The sequence below is a fragment of the Marmota monax genome, unplaced genomic scaffold, assembly GCF_021218885.2.
Source record: "Marmota monax isolate L192 unplaced genomic scaffold, Marmota_monax_Labrador192_F-V1.1 WCK01_AAM20220418_F8-fsc00110, whole genome shotgun sequence".
NCBI lineage: Eukaryota > Metazoa > Chordata > Mammalia > Rodentia > Sciuridae > Marmota > Marmota monax.
In genome coordinates this window covers 6,146,198-6,168,338 of record NW_026694633.1, presented here as the reverse complement: position 1 = coordinate 6,168,338, position 22,141 = coordinate 6,146,198, and the positions used below count along the sequence as shown (strand labels likewise).

General features: G+C 35.7%; 1 protein-coding gene across 1 annotated transcript in view; it reads left to right on the top strand.

Moving 5' to 3' along the window:
- Positions 1–22,141, top strand: part of Spata16 (spermatogenesis associated 16) — a 253,126-nt gene that overhangs the window by 152,227 nt on the left and 78,758 nt on the right. Inside the window, exon 4 of the mRNA XM_046422884.1 lies at positions 6,897–6,981. Coding sequence (XP_046278840.1) covers positions 6,897–6,981 — 85 coding nt within the window. The remainder of the gene's footprint in view (positions 1–6,896; positions 6,982–22,141) is intronic.

Below are 22,141 nucleotides of genomic sequence, written 5' to 3'. Positions count from 1 at the left end.
TTAAAAAAGCAAATATTTATTGTGTGACTACCAGGCCTGGGACAGCCTGAGGCCCTGGAGACAGGGCGGTGAATAAAACAAAGATCCCTGCCCTTAGAGACAGTACATTCCTATAAAGAGCCAGAGGGTAAATGTATCAGGCTTTAAAGGCCTTAGGGTCTCCATTGTTAAGTATTCTACTCTACCATTGTAGCACAAAAGCAGTCACAGATGATATGTTAACAATTCATAAATGAATGAGCATTACTGTGTTCCATTAAAATTGTACTTACAAACACAGGTGATAATTAATGATGGTGGAATGTGATGACCATTATTATCCAAAGTACACATATGAAGGCATGAATTGGTGTACATATACTGTGTATACAACCAGAGATATGAAAAATTGTGCTCTATATGTGAAATAAAAATTGTAATACATTCTGCTGTCATATATAAATTTTTTAAAAAATAAATTAAAAGAAAACACAGGTGATAGACCAGATTTGTCCTACAGATTATAGTCTGCTGAACCCTTGCTGGAGAGGAAGATAGTAGCAAACACCATCGAGACTAACAAAAAATAAACATTTTGATGAATGGTGATAAGTAGTATGGAAAAGTTAAAACACCCTCAAGGGGGGCTGAGGTTATAGCTCAGGTAGGCCCTTGCCTACTACATGTGAGGCACTGGGTTCAATGCTCAGCACCACATAAAAAATAAATAAAAGTATTGCATCCATCCACAACTAAAAAAAATGCCACCAAGGGTATGGGTGGTGTTATTGTGTGGTCAAGGAAGATTTTGGAAAAACAGAAAGAGGTTTATTTAGACTTTGAGCATAAATGTATGAGTTAACAACATATACATTATTTTTAAAATAACGACAAAAAGTATGTGAAGAAGTACAAGCATTGAAACCTGGGGTATCCCAAAGGTAGGGATCTGGGGAGATGAGAAGATAAAGCAAAGATATTCTTCTATGAGGAAGTGAGTCTGTCTTGGAGATACTTAGGGAAAGAACATTCCACTAGAGAGACTACAGAACACAAAATCCCAGTGGCCATCGTGTGAATATTCTTTTGGGGAACAATGGGGTATGGACAGTGTGTGTGGAGCAGTGAGTTAGGAGATGGTAGCAGGAAGTGAAGTCAGAGAAGTAGCGTGTGACTAGAGGACACGGGATTCAAAGACCATTAATTATAAAGACTGATTTCTACTATAAGACAGATAGGATGTCTGTAAGATTTTAAGCACAGGAGTGGCCTGTGCTGGCACACTAATCGTAATGGTATCACTCTTGAAAATAAACTAATGTAGAAGCAAGAGGTCTGCTTTTGAGGCTGTTGCAATAATCCAGGTGAGAAGCTATGGACCAGGCAGTGAGAATGGCAGGATTCTGAACTAGATTAAAGATAAGCTGACCAGCATTTTATCTTGGAGTGGATAGGGAATGTGAAGGGAAGAGAGGAGTCAATGATGATGTCAACATTTTTACCTAAACTACCATATGGTCTAGCAATGGCATTACTGGCGCACATATACAAAAGCAATGAAATCAACATGTCAACAAGATATCTGCACTCCCAGGTTTGTTAAACTGCCATTCATAATGGCCTAGATAGGGAGTCAACCTATATTTCCATCAATAGATGAACAGATAAAGAAAATGTGGTACATATACACAATGGAATACTATTGAGCCATAAAAAGATGAAACCCTTTCATTTGCAGTAACATGGATGAACCTGGAAAATATTATATTTAGTGAAAAAATCCAGGCAAAGAAAGACAAATGTCAAATTTTCTCATTCAAGTAAAAAGTAAATCTCATAGAAGTAAAGATAGTATAATTATTACCAGATCCTGGAAAGTGTAGAGGGAGAAGAGATTTGGAAAAAAAACTGAACAACAGATAGAGTTGCAATTAGGTAGAAGGAACAAGTGCTGGTATTCTTTTGAACAATAGAGTGACTAGAATCATAAATCTCAGGCAATGACTTTTGAATAAGACCCCTAAAGCTCAGGAAATAATATTAAGAATTAATATATAGAGTGGTACAAGTTAAAATTCTTACACACAGCAAAGGAAACAAGAAAGTAAAGACAATACTTATAGATTGGGGAAAAAAAATCTTTGCTAGTTACTCTTCTAACAGAGGATTAATTTCCAGAATATACAAAGAACTAAAAAAAAAATACCAAAGAAACAAATAACCCAATTAATAAATAGTAAAATGAACTAAACATATTTCTCAAAAAAGAAATATAAATGGCCAACAAATATATGAAAAAAATGTTTGACATTGTTAACAATTATGGAAGTACAAATCAAAAGGACCCGGAAATTTCATCTTACTCCAGTAAGAATGGCAGCCATCAAGAACACAGATAAAAAATGCTGGACGGTATATGGAAAAGAATGTTTTTACACCATTGGTGGGATTGTAACCACTATAGAAATAAGTATGAGTATGGAGGTTCCTCCAAAGACTAGGCATGGAACCACCTGATGACCCAGCCTTGGTATTTATCCTGAAGAATTAAAGTCATCATACTACAGTGATACGTGCATAACCATGTTTATAGCAGCCCAATTCACAGTAGCCAAACTATGGAACCAGCCTGAGTATTCATCAATATGGATGGATAAATTTTTTTTAAAACGTGGTTTATGTACACACAATGGAATTTTATTCAGCCATGAAGAAAAATGAAATTATATCATTTGCAAGAAAATGGATGGAACTAGAGACCATTATGTTAAGCAAAATAAATCAGACTCATAAGGTCAAGGATTGTATGTTTTCTGTCATATGTGAAAGAGAGGCAAAAGGAAAAAGAAGGTGGGGGATTCTATGAAAATTGAAGAGAGATGAGTAAAGGAAAGGGAGATGTGGAGGGAGGAAAAGAGAGAAAGGGGAAATACTGGGGAATAATATTGGCCGAATTTTATTGTTATATTGTGTGCATGTGCATAATATATGATTTTAATGTACTAATAAAAATATGAAAAGAAGAAAAACTCATGTACTATCATTTTAAAATAGCAGTGGATTTCAAATGATTCACTACAAAGAAGTGATAAATATTTTGAGTGAGGGATAGGCTAATTACCCTGATTTGATCATTACATGATGTGTGCATGTATATACATCAAAAATCATAATATTGTACTCCTTAAATTTATGCAATTATTATATGTTAATTAAAAAAGAAAAGAAAAGCCAAACAGGAAATTGGGTAGAAAAAGAAGACTACTAGAGGTTGGGGAAAGTAAGGGAAATCAGAGTTCCAGGTATGAACATGTTAAGTTTGATACCTGTCAGGTGTATTCATAGGAGAGATGCTTGGAAACTTAACTTTTAGAAGATTTTGGAAACTCAGAAAGAGTTTTAGACCAAGAGTGTAAATGTATGAGTTGACAAGATAGGTCTGGTATTTAAAATCATGAAACCAGTGAGTTCACTCAGGGAGTGAGTATAAAAAGAAAGTGAAGAGGTGCAAGACTTGTACCCCAGGGTACCTCCAGGGAGGTGTGAAGATACTGCAAAAGAGATGGAAGAGAGCAATCAATAAGAGCAAAACTAGAAAGAGAGGAGCCAAGTGAGAAAGGGTTTCCCGGGGGAGGAAGTGGGTTATTGCTTGGCTCCCACTTAGGAGTGCATGTAAAATGAGGACAGAAGTGAACCCCAGTTTTTGGCAACATGGAAACCACTAACAGCATTGACAAGAGCAGTGTCAGTGAAGCAGTAGAAATGAGAGTCCTGCTAGAGCAAGTTCAGTGACAAGAGGAAGAGAGAAATCACAGGTAAGGAGTGCACCCAGCTCTCAAAAAATTTGCTGTTTTGTTTTTAATAACAAAAAAAAAGAAGGTATTAACTGGATTGGGGGAAGTGAGGAAAGAGAGGTTTGGGGGTGTTTTGTTTTAAGATGGGGACACAACATTGTATGTGCTAGGAGATAAGGGGAAATTAAAAGAAAGAAAATAAGGTAGAGAGCAAGAGAACTGCTAGAACAGTTTCCATGGATACGCACATTGGATGGGATGCAGTGTGGAAGTAGGTGGGTTGAGTTGATGTTCCACAATGCAACACACTTCACATGCTTAGCTTTTACTAAGTACTCAGAATGGATGGATATTAAGCCACCAGCTGTCAATTAAAAGGACTGGGCTAATATGATCTTACAGTTCCAGTACAGCAACAACTCAATAGATCAATGAAAGTAAGAAGAATAGAATAGTGACAATGAAATCCAGTCAGTTAAAGTAGCATTGAATCATAATGACAAGTGCCAAGGATGCTGGTCTGATAGTTTGGGTAACTATTTACACTGGACTCACAGGGTGAGTTTGCCAGAGCCAGGATTCTGCTTGGTACTTGACTCCTTATAGATGCTCATCTGGTTGATTAATCAATTATCTTTTCCTTTTAAAAATTCAACATGATGAAAAACCCTTGTCTGTTGCCTCACAAACACTGCATGGAATAATGTTATTCCCAGGCACATTTCATATTTCTCCATTAACTTTTACTGATTGATTAGGGCTGAGCCATAGAGTCAATCTATGGTGAGGAACCAAAGGAATGATGGACAGTGCCATTTCCATTGGGAAGCAAATGAGTTGGAGCCACTACTGTCCAACATGTATTTATTATATAAACCCAACTGTATGCCAGGTAGTAAAAGTAATTCATCACATTTATGAAACATATCTCAGCAAATACAAAACTTTGGGAAGCTACATTTTGTTATTTAATGCTTGTATTCTTTTACTCATAATAATTAACTTCACCAAGGTATGGTAGATAATGAATTCATTGCATCTTATTTCTTCAGTTATTTTAATATCAATTTGAAGCTGTGTTCCTTTGGAAAAAAGACACCCCAGGTATAACAAAAATCATATCTAGGAATAGAGCAAACTGTTTGACAACACATCATTACAGAAGAAGTAACATGGAAAACATTAACAAAAATGATAAAACTTCCAATTTTACAAAGTAAATTCAACAACAAATCACCAAAAGTATTTAAAAATGCAGGAAAGTCTTAGAAATCCACTCTGGGGATCTACCTCTGTCTTTCTCATGATTGTTACAATCTGTGGATGATAATCATTAATATTACAGAATCTCCATCAATGAAACTTTTGTTTAACCCATACCACTGTGACTATGTTCTAGGATTTTTTTATACTTTTGCATGTTTTGAAATTGCAGTTTTTTCCTTGAAATAATTTTAATAAAATGTGTGATGCAATTCCTAAAGGGAAAATGGTAAACCAAAATATCTCAGGGGTGCTTTGGCTACAATGTATGGAAGCTGATTTCTGACTATGGATTAACAGTTACAGCAAATCCATCACTTGTTGCTCAATCTAATAATTTGTTAGGCAAACACCCCCAAATCCAGCACACTATGTGGTTTTGTAAATAAAGTTTTATTGGAACACAGTTCCATTCAATTACCTTTTTTTGTCTAATCCTGCTTCTGTCCAAGAATTTTTTAAATTCATAATTTAGCAAATGAATTTCCATTAGGGACAGGCACCTACAAGTCAAATAGACTGACTTTTTAGGCTGTCATGAGAAAGGACTTTTTCACATGCTTCTGTCAAAATGGAAATATTTGAAATACAATTTTGCCCTCTAAAGCCTGTAATTTTTGTAACTTATTTCTACTCCATACATCTCCACACTGCATCTAAACCTCCTAGCACTTTATTTTTTCGTTAAGGACTTTGGAAAATATGAAAGGACTCTTAAAAGATTATTCTTAAATTATTGTCATTTATTCAAAATATCAGTGTGCAACTTTTTTCCAATGTCACATGTGTACGAAGAAAAGCATGGAATTGAGTAATCTTCCAAATGCTGGTATTTGTTTCCATTGTTAATCTTTAGGTCCTAATTTTTCTCTGTCCTAAGCAAGAATCTAAACATTTTAATTCTTTCAACAGAGTACTATAGTAAGTTTATAGTTGCTATGTCTCAGACAACCTACATTTAGAGAAGGAACATTTCTAATTCAATTTACAATGATGTCAAGAAACAACACGTATCTGCGGGCAAAGATAAGAAAAACATGCAAGGGTATACAGTGATAGCTCTACTTAAATAAATAAACTTTTGGTACTAGTGATTAGGTACACAGGATTATTATGTGTTTAATTGGCTAACGTAACAATTTGGAATTACTTCTAGTCACATTTAATTGGATTTAGAATCTCTGGAGAAAAGAAATAGAGAGGCCTAGCAAAGAAATAGTCATAAAAGTAAACTGTTTTTCCAAAGGGTGCTAAGTAATGAATTAATATCCATTGCACAATAGTTTTTAATATCGCCTCAGCTTAATAAGACCAAAGCAGTGATTGTACACACTAGATACTAAAACTAATTCAATTAGGCACAAGGCTTGGGGGAAGGGAATTATGTGCTGGAATCAGATATTTTTTATTTTCAATTTCAAAAAAGCTAACTTAATCAGAGGTTAGTAATCATTAACTTGGGTAAAGTCTGAGGTATGCTTAAATATTTTTCTAATAGCTATATGTGGTTTGAAGACATTTTAAAGTCTATAAATTTGCTATTATTCTATAAATGCTTGGAAGCTTAATACAAAGCAACAAAAACAAAACAAATCCTTATAGTCTTTAAATATTCTTATACTGTACAAACAGGAAAACCATCTAGAAGAAAAATGGCTTCTTTCTTCTCACAGTTTTAGTTTAGCTACAGAAAAAAAAACCTACTTTCTACATTCTAAAATGTGCTTTATGTTTTACTTAATTTTAGGCAAGTCAAATTTATGCGATACAAAATCTTCCTCAGTATCTGTATATACTACCTATTATGGCTTTCCTTCTGTCCTGTGAATTTGTTTGTTACAACTCTGCTCTTGTTCTCAGGAGTGCCATGATTGCTGACTACATATTCTGGCTCAGAGGAGGAAGTGACCAGTGTGTAAGCAAGCTCATCAAGCTATATTGGCAGGTAAAAATTGATGTCCCAACTGGGGAGGAGGAGCTCCTCTCATGCTTAGGACCAAAATGAAGGATTGGTACTTAAAAGACTGCTGAAAAAGGTAGCTCTGGGCATATCAATCAGGACACTACCCAATAGTAATATATTTATAATGAAGTAGATTTTCTAAGACTAATTTTAAGGGCAAAGTCAAGGTTGTTAACCCTTGGCCCATACTTCAGTTTTACAACCCAATATAAATTTTAGACATCCCTGGAACTATTTTTCCAGACATGCTGCTATAATGACATGATCCTTTAAAATATGAACATTGTATCCAGAGTATATAAAGAACTCAAAAACTGTTGTCAACATTTAAGAAAAACAAGTAATACATAAAAGGCAAATGAACTGGACCTGAACACACTTCTCAAAAGAAGAAATACAAATGACCAAAAATTATATGAAAAATATTCAACATCTTTAGCCATCAGGGAAATATAGGTCAATACATTCAGATTCCATGTCACTCCAGTTAGAATGGCAACCATCATGAATACAAATAATGATAAATGCTGGTGAGGATTCATAGGGAAAAGGAATTCTTAAATACTGTTGATGGAGATATAAATTAGTACAGCCACTATTGTAATCAGGATGGAGGTTCCTCAGAAACTAAAAATAGATTTACCATATGATTGAGGTATATCATTCCTCGGTATTTATCCAAAGAAATAAAATCAGCATATTTTAGGGATACATGCATACCCATGCAGCACAGTTAGCAATAGTAAAGGAATCAGCCAAGGTATGTATCAACAGATGAACGATAAAGAAAATAGCCATAATAAAGAACAAAATTATGTTGTTTTCTGGAAAATGTGGATGGAACTGGAAAACATAATTTTTCAGCAAAAATAAACTCAGAAAAGTATCATATGTTCTCTCTCACATGTAAAAGCTAAGAAGAAAAATGAGGGGAAAGAACTCAATGAAATTAGAAGGGAGAAAAAAATACAGGAGGAAGGGAATTAGGGGGAGGGAGGGAAATGAAACTTCATAGTTTGAAATTTCCCAAATTATGAAATTGATCAGATTATGTCTTTAGGTATGCACAAATATACCACAATAAACTCATTATCTGTATAATTTAACATGCTATAATAAAAATATGAATGTTGTATTTTCATAGTTTATTATTGATCTATGGCCTATAAAAGTGGATGTTAGAAGTATTATCAATTACATAGTAAAAGAAAATGCTAAGATCAGGTGTATTTATTGGGCAACATTATTTGAAACACTTAATCAACAACAAAGTACAAATCTTCTTTCTCTTTTATTATTCAAAATGACATCAAGAAGCCATACAAAGATCAATTAGATGCCAAAAAATTATCCATAATTTCTTACAATTATAAGGAGAATTTATAATTTAGAGGATGATGTCCTTCACAACATACAAGTCTTTTCTTGTCTTATTCTTCCCCCATAAGTGGTCAATAGTTTCTGCTGAAATATATTTTAAATGGAAAAATCACTCATCCCACTCCCCCAAAATATTCAAAACCTACTAATTATTAAACTGTTTCCTTCATTTAAAGTGGATTTCCATTCCCTGAGAACTTCCATCCAATAGTTACCTCTAGAGCCACATGGACCAAAGGGAAATTCATTTCCAAATGAAATGTTTTTAAATATTTGAAAACTCAACTACATGTGCCAACTTTCTCCCCTAAATTTTCTCTTCCCCAGACAATCTAGGGGTTTCTTTATATTTCAGGATAATTTAATTTAGTTGAATATGAATCTTTTGAACCAACTAGAATAAGAGCTGCTAAACTCCTAAAAAGGAGATGAGATATAATCAGCAGCAGCCTTGTGATGCTTCCTGATTTTTCTCACACTTTCACTATTATATTGTGGCCCCAGTTTTCTTTCTCTGTGTATCACATATTATCTTTAGTAGGCATAAAGTACTATATATTCCATATAAAATTCCCAGTCATTTATATTCTTATGCGTAAATTTGTGGATCTCAATTCACCTACTATAAAAAAATTAAAGATAGTCCTACTGTACTTGAGACTTTCCTAAAGGAATCTGTAACATACAAACTGTAGTAATTGCTTATGGGCATGTAAAAAAATAGATGTAAAGAATTAGTAAGCATGAAATCCTTAGCAGGAAGAGTGAAGCAGGTGGCATCACTATACCAGACCTTAAACTACACTACAGAGCAATAGTAACAAAAACAGCATGGTATTGGCACCAAAACAGACTGGCAGACCAATGGTACAGAATAGAGGACTCAGAGACTAACACACAATTATCTTAGACAAAGGTGCAAAAAACATGCATTGGAGAAAATATAGCCTCTTCAAAAAATGGTGCTGGGAAAACTGGAAATCTATATACAACAAAATGAAATTAAACCCCTATCTCTTACCATGCACAAAACTCAACTGAAAGTGGATTAAGGACCTAGGAATTAAACCAGACACTCTGTGTCTAAAAGAAGAAAAAGTTGGCCCTAATCCTCATCATGTGGGATTAGGCCCCAACTTCCTTAATAAGACTTCAATAGTGCAAGAATTAAAATCAAGAATCAATAAATGGGATGGACTCAAACTAAGAAACAATCTGTGAGGTGAATAGAGAGCCTACATCTTGGGAGCAAATTTTTACCCCTCACACATCAGATAGAGCACTAACCTCTAGGGTATATAAAGAACTCAAAAAGCTAAATACCAAAAAATTAAATAACCCAATCAATAAATGGGCCAAGGACATGAATAGACACTTCTCAGAAGAGAATATTCAATCATTCAACAAATATATGAAAAAATGTTCATCATCTCTAGCAATCAGAGAAATGCAAATCAAAACTACTGGAAGATACCATCTCACTCCAGTCAGAATGGCAGATATTATGAAGACAAACAATAATAAGTGTTGTTGAGGATGTGGGGAAAAAGGCACACTCATACATTGCTGGTGGGACTGCAAATTGGTGCAGCCAAAATGGAAAGCAGTATAGAAATTCCTTGGAAAACTTGGAATGGAATCACCATTTGACCCAGCTATCCCTCTCCTCGGTCTATACCCAAAGGACTTAAAAACAGCATAATACAGAGACACAGCCACATCAATGTTTATAGCAGCACAATTCACAGTAGCTAAACTGAGGAACCAATCTAGATGCCCCTCAGTAGATGAATGGATAAAAATATGTGGCATATTGAATGGAATATTACTCAGCAATAAAAGAGAATAAAATCATGGCATTTGCAGGTAAATGGATGCAGTTGGAGAAGATAATGCTAAGTGAAGTTAGTCAATCCCAAAAAAAACAAATGGCGAATGTTTTCTCTAATATAAGTTGACTGACTCATAGTGGGGTAGGGAGAGGGGCATGGGAGAAATAGACGAACTCTAGATAGGCAGAGGGGTGGGAGGGGAAGGGAGGGGGCAGGGGGTTAGCAATGATGGTGGAATGTGATGGACATCATTATCCAAAGTACATGTATGCAGACATGAATTGGTGTGAACATACTTTATATACAGAGATATGAAAAATTGTGTTCTATGTGTGTAATAAGAATTGTCATGTATTTAAAAAATAAAAGCAATTAAAAAGATTTTGAAAAAAAATAAAATAAAACCTACTTTCTAGGAAAAAAAGAATTAGTAAGCATGAAAAATAAATACTATGAGTTATAAATGTAGACGAGAAAGGAAGACTTTTTTTTCCTTTTCACATTTTTATTGGTGCATTATAGTTGTACATAATGGAGGGATTTGTTACATATTCATACTTGCACACAATATAACAATATAATTTTGGCCAATATCACTCCGCAGTAATTCTCCTTTCCCTTCCCTCCTACTCCTGAGTCCCTTTCCTCCATTTTACTGATTTCCCTTTGATTTTCATAAAATCCCCCCCCATTGTTCTTTTCCTAAAAAAGAAAGACTTTTGAAAGACTTCTTTAGAGAAGAAAGAAAGGAACTGAATCTTGAGGATTGGGCAATATTCAGTAGACTTGGCAGAGAGTAGGTTCCCAGTAAATATTGGTCTTCACTTGTTCATTCATTAAACAAACATATATTGAGTATCCACTGTGTTTTCTACATTGAACTAGGAAAAAATAGATACAATACAGGTATAATGTAAGACAAATTGAGAGCTTGAAATTTTTGTAAATAAAAAATGTTTTAAGTTTCCTTTAATTTTCAGAAAACATCAGTACTCATATTTTATTTACCTCAAATGAAGAAAATAATCTCCACTTACCAATATACATGTTTAAAATATTAAAAGGAACAAAAGCAAATTCTTTGTTTTACTATTTTGTATTAATAAATGGCAAGAAAAACATATTTCTCTTTATATTCTTTTCCTTTTTTAATTGAAAGTTAATTGCATAGTGGAAAAATGCCCATCTGCTAGTCAGATCTGATTCACTACATGTTCTAACACCAACTAGTCTAGTAATAGAATTTCAGGGAAGTTAAGTCTCTTGCTGGAACTAAAGGAGCTTCAACTACATAGTAAGGAATGACCAGCATAAAGAGTTTGAGAAACTCTATTCTTAAAGCTCATTTTAATACTATAATGGCATCCAAATTTTTAGGCTCTTCCAAAGATCTTCCTAAAATTTTAAGGAAAAATGAAGCAACATAATTAGAAATCTCATCCTGCAGATAAACTGCATATACAAAAACCCTCCTTCTAGGCCCAACACCAGAACAGCACACTATTTCCTCACCAGTTATATACTGTCTTCTGCTAAATGACTTTATTTTCATTCAAATGTACCCATGTCACTCCATCCTGCCCCAAACTTCATTCTGTCCTAAATCAGAAGGGGGTTTTGGACATTGCCATGGACATGTCATCTTTGAAGACAGGGGTGCCAGGGATACCCAATCCATCCTGGCCATTACACTTACCAATTTAAGAATGTTCCCAAACATCTCAGACTAGAGATTGCATCTGTGTATACATTTGAAGATTGACTAGACACCATTTTTATCTCCGCTGTAAGATAAGTTCCTACATATAGACAATTCCAAACTTAAAATGATTTGACTTGTGACATTTTAACTTTACAGAGGTGCAAAAGCCTATCCATGCAGCTGTTGTTCACTGCCACCACAACATTCAATGAATTCAATAAGTTACATGAGATATTCACTACATTTTTATAAAATATGCTTTGTATTTCCTAACATTTAAGGTAGGCTAGGCTAAGCTGTGATATTCAGTAGATTGGGTGTGTATTAAAAGCATTTTCAACTACTCATATTTTCACCTAACAATGTATTTTGAGAAATAACCCCATCATAAGTCAGGGAGCATCTGTTATCCTCCTTTTGAGAACATAAAATTCTCTTTCCCCCTGGTTAGCTATTGTCTTCAGACATCTTAAACAAATGGAAATTTTCAGAATGTAAAAATTTGAGTACATCTACTTTTTTTTTAGGTGGTGCTGGGGATTGAACCCAGGACCTTGTGCCTGTAAGACAAGCACTCTACCAACTGAGCTATACCCCCAGCCATACATCTACTCTTGAAGATTGTTGAGTAGCAAATTCTTAGATGCAAAAGAAAATTTTTGCTTTGATGAACTCAAGAACACCTTTCAATTGTTTTAGGAACATGTTTTGTGTCATCAATACAGCAAGAAATAAAAAAGGCATAAAGCTCTATACTATATGACAGCTCGCACTGGGATATATCACTCTGAATGAAAGTGTTTGCACATGTTATTCTGTAATAGCATCACCTCTACCAAGATAAAGGGGCTTGAAAATAACTTATGATGTTTATCCTTGCGTGCAATGCCTCTGCAACCTGATACCCAGTCCTCTGTTATCAGCCATCCTCCTGGAGAACACCTTGAGTGCTCATCACAACTCTGAACTAATGAGCAAAATGGCAAGTACCTAGTCAGGCTGAGATTACCTACTTTGAAGCACCTACCTTATGGTATTTATATGTTGATCCTGAAGTAATATTATCACAAGAACATTACCAGTTATAAACTCCAGTCTATCTCCCAAGCTCCCAGCCCCTTAGATCCCGGGCTAGATTTAATATCATCATAAAAACAAGTAAGTTTCCTCTTCTTCCACTTCCCAGTCCTGTTCTGCCACATTTACTTTCAGCCATGATCTCAGTCACCAAGCTTGTCTTGTATATGGCTTTATCTTCTGCAGTATCACAGAGCCAACCGTGGCCTGCAAGAAAAAAAGGTGAAAACAACTGATTTTGTTGCGGAAATCTCATAAAAAAACGAACGCAGAGAAACCCTGCCAAACATAGACAAGCCGACCTGATCGGCTCATTTCTCAACTTAATTATTCCTTTCTTCCTTTTTGTAAGTCAATCGGCAACCTTCAGACCTTCGATCTGCAGTCTCAGACCCCTCTGAGAATCTGATTCAATTTGCAAGCATCCACCTAAAGCAATGCCTCTAAAAATGTGCTTACTAGGAATCTCATTGCTTTTGGAAAATTATCTACATGTAGTCATACTACCAAAGCAACATTTACAGAGAATTGTGGCTTTCTCACTACTGTGAGAAAGTTATTGTGATTATTCCAGTAAAAGAAATTGAAATAGTTGACGTCACATCCTTTTCAATATTTCATTTTAATGGCAATAAGGGGTAAATTTTCAATTCATAAAATCTGTAATACTAAATAGAGTTAAAGTTCCTGTAGCTCACAATATCTCATATAGGTAATAATCCATCAGTATACCAAAATTTTCTATTTTAATTCATATTACATAATTTATTTTGTCTTCAAGTCAATGAAGTCAGCTTTGCTAGGCCTATAACATCATGACTGACAGCAGTTTGTTCCAATTTTAAGACTATCTGGACCAAAAATGACTTTTATGAGAGATAAGTCATTTGCCAAGTGTCTAAAGATCTTTGTCTCTGGAAATTCTCAAGACTTTGTTGATCTCACTCCCAGGTTGAAAAAATTCATACTGTTATTTTATCTTGTTTAAGGTAACTGCTTGACAGGGGGCAGGAGTGGGGGGATTCATGGGTTTTTAGCAGCACCTCTAATAATAACTTCAGCATTTCAATCCAAAGATTTACCTCATGTATGTGGCTAAGATGTCAGCCATCATTAAGCTAGTCCTGGAATAAACTTCTCACTATTGAATTGTCCTAAGAGGATGTCTTCTTTTCTCTTAAAAATTTCTGAAGAAAGAACCAAAATAAATCGCTTTTAAACCCCTTTTGTGAATTAGTCAAATTTCTCCAATAGCAAAGAATCTCATGGCATGTTCTTATGTATGAACAAAGAGCTCCTGAAAAGGCACTAATTTGAGTTTGTGGCTCTAAGGAAGCTGAAGACTTTCCCAGCAGGAGAAAGACCTTTTGGGGGATTGTTGGAATTGCTGCTGACACCAACACAGGCCTGTGTAGACAGCCTGACATGTGGAGCCTCTTTCTTTAGTGAAGCAGCAAAGGCTGAGTCAGTGCCAACGTCACAGGTCCTCCATCTGTGCAGAGAACACCAAGACTTCCCATCCAATTCAAATTGTACTTGGCATTGAAATGTTCCCCATCTCAAAACTATCAATGGCCTATATGATGATTTCCAAAGGCAGATCAACAAACGTGTGTGTGTGTGTGTGTGTGTGTATAATTAGTCATCTCTCAAAGGGCAAAACCAGGAGCTGGTTACACTGAGAGACAAAAGATATTTCCCAGCTATATTCTCAAAAAAGATGGTGCACCGTGTATAGATTCCTAAAGCCTTCCATAAGGGTTCTCAGGCTACGGGTCAAGATCTCTGCAGTACTTCTTCTCTTTATATGGTACTCACTGTAGCAACAACCTTTTTCTTGTTCATGTTGTGCCTAGCAGGAAACATTTGCTGCTTCCAAGGCTCAAAGCAAAAATAGCACCCACAATGTTATTGTCATCTAGTGCCTCTATAAATTGCACTGTGGTCATTGAAGCTTGAAACTTTTCCAATCCAGTGTATCCATAGTCTTCTTAAGTTAGTGAATACCTTTATTCTTTACTCTCAAATTGTATTTGTCAGGCAAATTCATATTCCAAGTATTTATTGAGCAACTATGTGTAAAGCAATGTGCTATGTGTTGGGGACATAGCAGTGTACAAAATAGACATCATTCCATCTTCAAGGAGTATGTATCCCTCCTTACACAGTTTTACATTCTTCAATTTTAGTTACCCACAATCACAGTATCCTGAAAATATGAATGGAAAATTCCATAAATATGTAAATTTTAAATTGCACACCATTCCAAACAGCATAATGAAATCTCACTTCATCCCACTCTGGTCCACCTGGGACATGAATAATATCTTTTCCAGCATATCTATTCTATATATGCTATCTGCCTGTTAGTCACTTATTAACCTTCTCAGTGATCAAATTAACTGTCATAGTATTACAGTGTTTGTACTTAAATGACACTTAACAATAGCCCCAAAAGGTAAGAGTAGAGAGTAGTGATTCTGGCAATTCAGACACGGCAAAGAGAAGCCATAAAACGCTTCAAGTAAAAAGGTGAAAGTGCAATAAGACATTTTGTGAGGAAAAAAGACAATATTCACAAAACTTTTGTGATAGTATATTTTTATAATTGTTCTATTTTGTTATTAATTGCTGTTAATCTCTTACTATGCCTAATTTATAAATTAATCATTAGCATAGGTTGTATATGTAGAAAAAAACCTTAGTTTATATAGGATCTTACACTATCTGTAGTTACATGGCATCCATTGGAAATCTTGGAATGTATCCTCAATGGATAGGGGGAACTCATATCTTCAACCACAGAATATTTACCAGGAAGAACTACTGGACTCTAGTGCACTTAAATTACATACCAAATGCCGCAGTCTGGCTGGGCACAAAATCACGAGCCACCACACAGCTTGTAGATTCAAACAGCAACTCTTTATTCCCGAACTCACACCAGCCATCTACAATCACGTTCTGGAGAAATCCACGTTCTCTGCCCAAATCCACCCCCACTGGGCTTCTGTCTCCCAAAAAAAATACTGTCTGAATCCCATGAGAACTCAAGGGGAACTCAGGCAGCAGGATACGCCCTATTCCCAGCAGGAATAACCTTAAACCTGGAATGTCCTAAATCGGGAACGCCCTAAACCCGGATTATCCTAAACCGGGAACACCCTAAACCCGGATCCGCCCTGGTCCTTGAGCAAGGTCACCTACATGCAATGTCACTGCAAAATGTCCTATTTCCACGAGTCCTTCCACTAAGCAACATGGGGTACGCTGGCAAGGAAATTGTCATACCTACTTGGCTAATGGCTCCCAGCAACCACTTCTTGTTAATCTCTATTTTTCATGGTGCAATGCAAAAAGCAGTTCCATAATTATTTGTTAAATCAATCAACCAGATTAAATATTGATTTAACATAAAAATCAAACCAGTAACCTCTGACATGAGAATATTTGGGCATCATTGTTTTGTAATTGGGAAATTCAGTGATAATGCAAAGAAATGCTAATTACCCTGGCTTGATAATTATACATGTATCAAATGACCTCATTGTACCTCATAAATATGTATAATTATTATTATCAATTAAAAAATTTATACACACACACATGGAAATAGAGGGTCTAACTGTTTATATACTAAGCAGTTCACAGTAGTTATCCCTACAAATGAGAATAAGTCTATCTTTCACAATAAATATATACTATCTTTAAGATAAAAATAATAAAAGAGGGCCTGGGTTGTGGCTCAGTGGTATTACGTTTGCCTAGCATATGTGAGGCACTGGGTTCAATTCTCAGCACCACATAAAATAAATTAGTAAAGGTCCATTAACAACTAAAAAAAATTTAAAAAAGAATAAAACAAAGAAATTCTGTGATTATGAATTTGATAGATATTTTTCTGTGTATGTGAGCATGTGTTTTAAGTACACAATTATGAACAATTTTTGTGCCTGAGTGCAGGATTCATTGGAATACTTGGAGAAGGTTGCAGATTTCCAAGAGTCTTTGGACTCATTGGGAACCTCTATACAACTCCCAAGTTTTCGGCTATTTTTTTGTTCAAACATGGCAGTCAAGGCAGCAGCAAGCTATAGATGCCTCTGCATTGAGAAGGAAACAATGTAGGATAACAACACTGAACACGATTTGGGTGTTTAGGCTAATAATGAAGACCAACTTCTTTCCTATTCCTTGTTCTTTCTCTTACAATTGCAAAATCAAATATTATTATTGTATCTCAACCTCATAATGAAAGTCAAGGACCCAGAAACATTTGTTATTATCTTTAACAGAACATCTACACTTTCTGGAGAAGAAAAATATGTTTTTCTCTAAAGATTTGCTTCCTTGTGAAAAAGCTTCCCACAGAAAAGAACAAAATAGAAATAGTATATGAACATTTCTCTTAATGGCCTATATTTATATTCCATTTGTTTATTTATTTGGCCTTGTCATACAGATAGTTTATAAAATATTTGGATGAGGTATGTCTGAAAGCAACCTGAGCACTCTAGTGGTTAGATTAGACATAATTCAAGAAGCACCCAAAACACTTATCCAAATATATTTCCCTGATAATTTCCATATATCAAGCTTAAATTCCCAACATTTGTCACTGAGTCTCTAGTCAGTCTCAGGGCATATGCAAAATAAATTTTATCTTACTGCTAAACTCAGTAATGGGTGACTTCTGAATTCAGTTGTGGAAATTAGTTTATTTGTGATTTCTTAGTCCCCTTGGAAAAGTGAAAGCAGAGTCATGAAGAAACAAGAGAGAGGGAGAGAGAGAGAGAGAAAGGTAAGCCTGTGTGAGGCAAGTTGACAGAATGTCTGAAGATTCAGGGCATGTAGGCCAAGCAGAAGCAAGGGACATGTGTGCTTAGTTCATGCAGGAAAAGGAAGCAAAAGGAAACAGGACGCAGGGAGCAGTAGTAAGAGGACCAGACATTGAGAAGATGTAATTTCCAGTTCTAATGCTGGAACTTAATTTTGAATAAGTCATTTCATTTCTGTATGAGTCAATGGCTGCCCCAATAATGCTATATAACAAACCACTCTAAAACTCAGAGACTCACAACAGTAAGCAAGTTGTCCCAGATGCGACTGACTGAGGTTTAGGCTTGTCAAGATTTGGCTATAAGCTGCAGAGAAATCCAAGTGTATTCCAGGTCTTTCCTCTTCCTTTGACCAACAATTATCTCCTCTTTGTTGTTATGACAAAATGTGGGATTCCAAGGGAGAAAGCCAAGCTACGTAAGCACATTGCAAACCAATGTTCACACCATACTTGCTAACATCATAGTAACCAAAGGAAGCCACATGGTCAAGTCCAAGAGCAAAGAGTACTTTCTTCTGCCCACCACAAAGCCAAGACAAAGATGCAAGTGTAATATTGCAATAGGGAGGGAAAAACTGAGAACAAATACTCAATCTACTACAAGTGCTCTAGATTTGAGTTACTGCTTCCCTTTGATGAGGAAGTTGGCCTAGGTCGGTGGTTCTCAAACATTGATCTACTAGCCAATTGCATGAGTCACTTGGGGAAACATTTAAACATTTAAAATTCCCAGAGTTGGATGTGATATTCAATTCTATGTTTTTCTATTTCTCTTCCCCACACCAAACCAGATGATTCTGATACATGACCCCTGGACTAGATGTCTCCAAGGCCATTTCAAATATTTTTAAGTATCTACTCTACCATGTGCAGGAATAGAACATCAGGTGCCCTGAACAGGTCGTCCTACCTGACTGACAGTGCAACTCATACAATTAATTATAATTCAGATTCTCCCCTCCCAGTTTTTCAACTATGCTGATAGCCTCCAGTAAGTTAGTAATTTTATGTTTGCCACTGTTAAAAGTTAGTGACTTCTGTTCCCTTCTCACCATGACACAAGTCCCCTACCCAAAAGCAAACCTTTTAATACCCTTTTCTGCTTTCAGTGTTACATCTAGACAACAATAAGCATTGAAATCTTTTAAAGTCACTTGCCTACAAAGATCTGTCTATTAAGATAAGCAGTATTAAAACCCCTGTTTTATAAAGTCTCACAGTTTTCAATTAGAAGACAGGCTAAAGAGGAAGCATCCAAATTGAGATGAGAGGTAAAAGAAAGCTTCTTTTCCTGGGTCTTGGAAAAAGATAAATGTAGAAATGAATTTCTCATCTAATTATTCATTCCTGTTTATATATTCTTTAATGATATGTTTCCATGGTTACCAGCGTTGTTAAATGCTGCCTGTGTTTCATTTTGCTTTGATGCTATTTGAGGTAGTACGCCAGTGGGAGAGGTTCACTTTTAAATGAAAGATGTAATTGAGGCATGCATTTGATCCAAGGTTGAGTGTTCCTGTGAAGGAGATAGTGACCGTGACATTGTTTGCTGGTTGTGTAATTTTGTGTAGTTCTTCTATTGATGTTCTGAGTGTCCCAGGCATTAGGCAGGGAAGAAGAAAGGAAAGGAATAAAGGAGGAGGGAAGAATAGAGAGAAGAGACCAGGAGGGAGGGGAGGGATGTGGGGCGGTCTGAACCATACACATATATAAATTCCTTTTTATATTTCAGTACTGTTATATATTTGGCTTAGTCAAACTGTCATGTAGGTGAGGTAGCTTTTGTTCTCCCTTTTCCCCATATCATCCCCCCCATTCAATCCCAGATGCACATGTCAAGAGCCAAAGCCCTCTTCCAAAAATGAGTCAATTACTTCACCTCAGTGGGAATTTGAGCAAGAGGGCCACCTCTCCAGAGGTTGCCTTTGAAGCCCTAACTCTCACTGCAAAATAAATGGCTTTGTCCCTTGCTAAAGCAACTTCAGGCATCCAGATCACACAAAGAGTTTGGGGGCAGGAGTCCCTGCAAGTGTCTCGGGAAGTGCCCTGCCAGGGGCAGCATATTTCACTGGTACCTTGGCCCTCTAGGTGCAAGTTGATAATTCAGGATCCTTAAAAAAAAAAAAAAAGAAAAAAAAAAGAAAGAAAGAAGAAAGGTGACACCATATCAAGTGATAAAATTAATACTCAGCCATTCCTGAACAATATTTATTCTGTGCTCTTCTTTAGAAATGTGTATTTTTAGTGTTTAAAACCACCTGTATGGTTTTGCAGTAATATCATAAAGTGATGGAGAAAGTTTATATCATTTAAATAGTCAGTTTTTTTTTCTTTTCTTATCTTCTAAAAAGCTTTTGGGGTTGATCATGATTTTTAAGGAAAGGAAAAAGTAACCTCTAAATTTCTTTTCATTTTCTCTTATTTGAGAATGATATGGGTTTTAGAGATTTAAGGCAATTTTATCCTTTTTCTACCTGAACAAATTCAGGTCTAGCTGTTTGATTCCGGGATTCCTATGGCTATTCTACTAGGTTGCCACAAGGTTATTTTGTTTACATAAAGACTGCTTTCCAGTTTAAATTTGTGGGGATATTGTTTGCTTCTTTGTTTTTGTTTGCATCTGAAAATCAAAAACTGTTATGAGCAAAAGCAAATTTAGAAGTTTTTATGGTTTCCTTTTATATTTTCCATAGATTTTTATGGGTTATTGATTTATAAGCTTGCAGAGAAATTGAGGTCACTTTTTTTTAGCATTTGGAGATGTAGAATAACTATTCCATGAAATTGTGAAATTTTTTAAGCTGTTCAAGTTCAGCCAGGTATAATATAATCGGTAAAACTCAGAGCTTTTAATATTTTTATTTATATTCGGTCATCCTTTTGGCAGTTTTGCACACCAATTAAAAATAAATTCCCCTCTTTTTTTGAATTCATATGATTTTATTTTCCTCACTAATTATTGAAGACTGTCTATTCTACCTGTACCTGAATTGAATAATTTTTTCATAATAATTTTCCTTCTTCCAAATAATGAGAACTTGGTGTTTCAAATGGCAACCTTTAACATGTGGCATGTTTTATTTTTTCTCAAGATGATAAAGTAACTGAAGAGCTAACCTATTTTTATCCAAGAAAGTATGGGTGCTATGACATGTAGTGCAGCTCAAACTATGAATCAACAACCTAGGAGGGAAGATAAACTCTCAAAAACCTCTTGAGAGTATTATTTTAAGCCCAAACCTAATGAGACAAAAAACATCATAATTAGCATGCAAGTCTTCATTTCACTCATTTTTCAGCCTTCATCAGGTCAAGGTTAGCCTGCTGTAGCATCCATTCATGAGAGGCAAATTAGGATGAACTAGACACTGGACAGATAACACAGAATGTTTCAGTGGCAGGTTTTTGACAATAGCACTTTATTTCCTTTAATATCTCTTAAAGGTTGTACTTTGTTCTTATTTACAGGGCACACGGAAATACACACACATGCACACACGCACACACACACCCTCATATATGTATGTGTGTGTATTTTTAATGGTACTTGTATGGTTTTGCAGTAATATCAGGAAGTGATGGAAAAAGTCCATATCATTTAAATAATATGTATGTGGATATGTAGTGTACACATACACTCAGGCATACATTTTGATAAATCCATGTGTTTCTCACAGATGCAGTTCTCCCCACTCTGAGATATATTGATGGTAGGGTGACGTGATGAAAAGTCATGAATAGGAGGCCACCTGCCCCATGAAATCAATCTCCTGTAATCTGTTGCTTTTTAAAATAGAAAGTCCTTTGGGTGAAGCCACAGCCTGAAAGAAATTAATCTCAGGCAAATGAGAGAAATAAGAAAGGATAAGAAATGTCTGGTTACCAGGAAAGGCTAAAACTTGAGGGAGAAAAGAAATTACAGGGGGGTAGGAGAACACCAAAGGCAAACTTTGAATACTATTGACAAGGCGCAGTTTTCCCTTCTACTGGATTCTGGATATACTGTGGTTCCTCCCTGATCTGTTCACCAGCACATATGCAGCTCCCAGAGGATCTACCAGTTTCCAAGGTGAGCAGAGCTTGTTGGAAAGTTCTTTTAGGACCTTGCTCCTGCTGAGGTTTCCACTTCTGTCCTCTGGAGCTCTATGCAAGAATTCTTCAAGTATTTTGAATCCTATCTCCGTGCTTAGTGTAGCATGCTTTGGAATTAACACCAAATTTTCCTCATCTGTAAAATAGGGTAACAATGCCTGCTTTCCAATGTTATATGTTGGAAAAAATATATATGTGTATGTTTTTAGTTGTTAATGG